The sequence below is a fragment of the Folsomia candida genome, unplaced genomic scaffold (genome assembly GCF_002217175.1).
Source record: "Folsomia candida strain VU population unplaced genomic scaffold, ASM221717v1 Fcan01_Sc005, whole genome shotgun sequence".
Classification (NCBI taxonomy): Eukaryota; Metazoa; Arthropoda; class Collembola; order Entomobryomorpha; family Isotomidae; genus Folsomia; species Folsomia candida.
Window position 1 is genome coordinate 3942918 of NW_019091197.1, and position 1894 is coordinate 3944811.

Consider the following 1894-nt stretch of genomic DNA (forward strand, 5'->3'; position numbering starts at 1 on the left):
ATGATGTGGTAATGAAAATTCTGCCAATTGAAATCAAACTATCAATTCGGTAGCATCTAAAAAATAATCAATACCAGTGTGGAGTATCTTTACCTATGTATGCATATGTGATCCTATTAATTTTTTTCACATTTTTAATCATGTATTCAACATATGTACATATATCGTGATTAGATGCACATTGTACATAAATACGTGTTCTATAACCAGAGCATGTATTTATGTACATGTGTATTTAAACAAGATATAGATAAAAATAGGTATAAATAAATTCTTATTTCTCTTGAAATTTGTTATGCATGGTTTCCATTGTTTCTACCATAAACAGATACGTTGCACACAACATATTCATGTACATAGGCACATAAGTGTATACGTATGTACCTACTCCAGCCCTTAAATTCCACAATGCATACTCATTTCGAGAAATATATAAATAACTTTTCATATCTACAACCCTTTCTTACGAATTCCCTAACTTTTATCCAGGCAAAGTGCATACAAGTGTCGACTACACAAAATGTGCGTTCACCATTAATTTGAAAACAGTCATCCAAAGACATTTAGATAGTAAACTTGCAAAGAAATATTTTCACGAAAATATTAATAAAGTAAAGTCACGGGTCTCGAACAATTTGGAGATGTCTCCGAAAATGAAGTATTTGGGCAAGATTAAGCTCACCGTTCTCCAAGTAAGTGATTTTACATATGTATAAAACATACACATTAATTTAGCCATAGCTAAAATCAGATTTTGCTGCATGCGTGGTACCAATTTTAGTGATTTCTCGGTGGCACAATGTGCGAGTTTGTAATATCCGTTGCTGGTTGATTTATGAAAAAATGAATCATTTTGTTGGCAGATATTTCTCACAACGTTCGTGCTTTGCATCACCTTTGGAATCGTGACCCTATTCGTAGCTGAATTCTGGATTTGCATGTTGCACGAATTTGGTGGGTATTACACAACTGCATGGTGGAACGGCGCTTTATCGATACTTGGGGTTTCGGTCGTGCTTGGACTAGTGGCCTTACTGGGGGCGTATCTGGTCATAAAATTAGTTCCGGTAAGGTGTAAATTTTAAGAAACAGTGTAAATACAATGATTTATTTTTGTGCATGTATGTATCTAAATATGTACATTATTGTACATTCATGCATATGCTGTCACTATCCAATTATGTATGTATTTATAAATTGGAAATTTATTTATTTAATTTTCAGGACGAAGAAATACACGAAGCTGTGAACACTGTTAATTCGAAACGGGATGCGGTCGTATCGAATCGTGACCTCAGCGCATCGGGATAATTGTTGAAATTTTACTTTGCTAAGTATCTACATATGCATTTATTTAGCTGCTCACAAGTAAATATATAATTATTAACCTATATAAATACATCACTACAATTTGAGTGCAAATGTTAATGTATGTACATCATTCAGAAATCTAATAATGCGATTTTTTTTATAAATTTGTACTATCCATGGCAATTAACTGTTATTTAAGTATGTTGGTCTGTCCATTTTGTCTGGATTCCGCATTGTATAATAAATTTGCTCAAAATCAGAATAAAATTACTACCTTTAGTCGAACTTTAGTAGAATTTAATTACTTTTACGTGTTTGTATTCTTATGTATTTACTTGCATCGAGTTTTTGAGTAGCATATAACCAATATCACCACAAGTTAATAAAGTAACGTTGTTTTGGAGATTCCATTAACCACCCTAAATAAATAAGACACGGTTGAGTGACGTGACATATCAGGGACGGTTAGATATGTATGTACAAACTGGGTACCAAGTAATTATGTATGTATTTATATCGATTTGTAATACTACAAATGTGTATATACATAAGTGATGAATCACTATATGTGTGATGATTCATA

At 32.4% G+C, this 1894-nt stretch overlaps 1 protein-coding gene across 1 annotated transcript; it reads left to right on the forward strand.

The window, feature by feature from the left end:
- Positions 1-495: 495 nt before the first annotated feature.
- Positions 496-1573, forward strand: LOC110850354. Its single transcript, XM_022097789.2, has 3 exons — positions 496-692; positions 864-1067; positions 1225-1573. Exons 1-3 carry the CDS (start codon positions 642-644, stop codon positions 1309-1311), a joined length of 342 nt encoding a protein of 113 aa, XP_021953481.1. The 5' UTR covers positions 496-641; the 3' UTR covers positions 1312-1573.
- Positions 1574-1894: the final 321 nt, after the last annotated feature.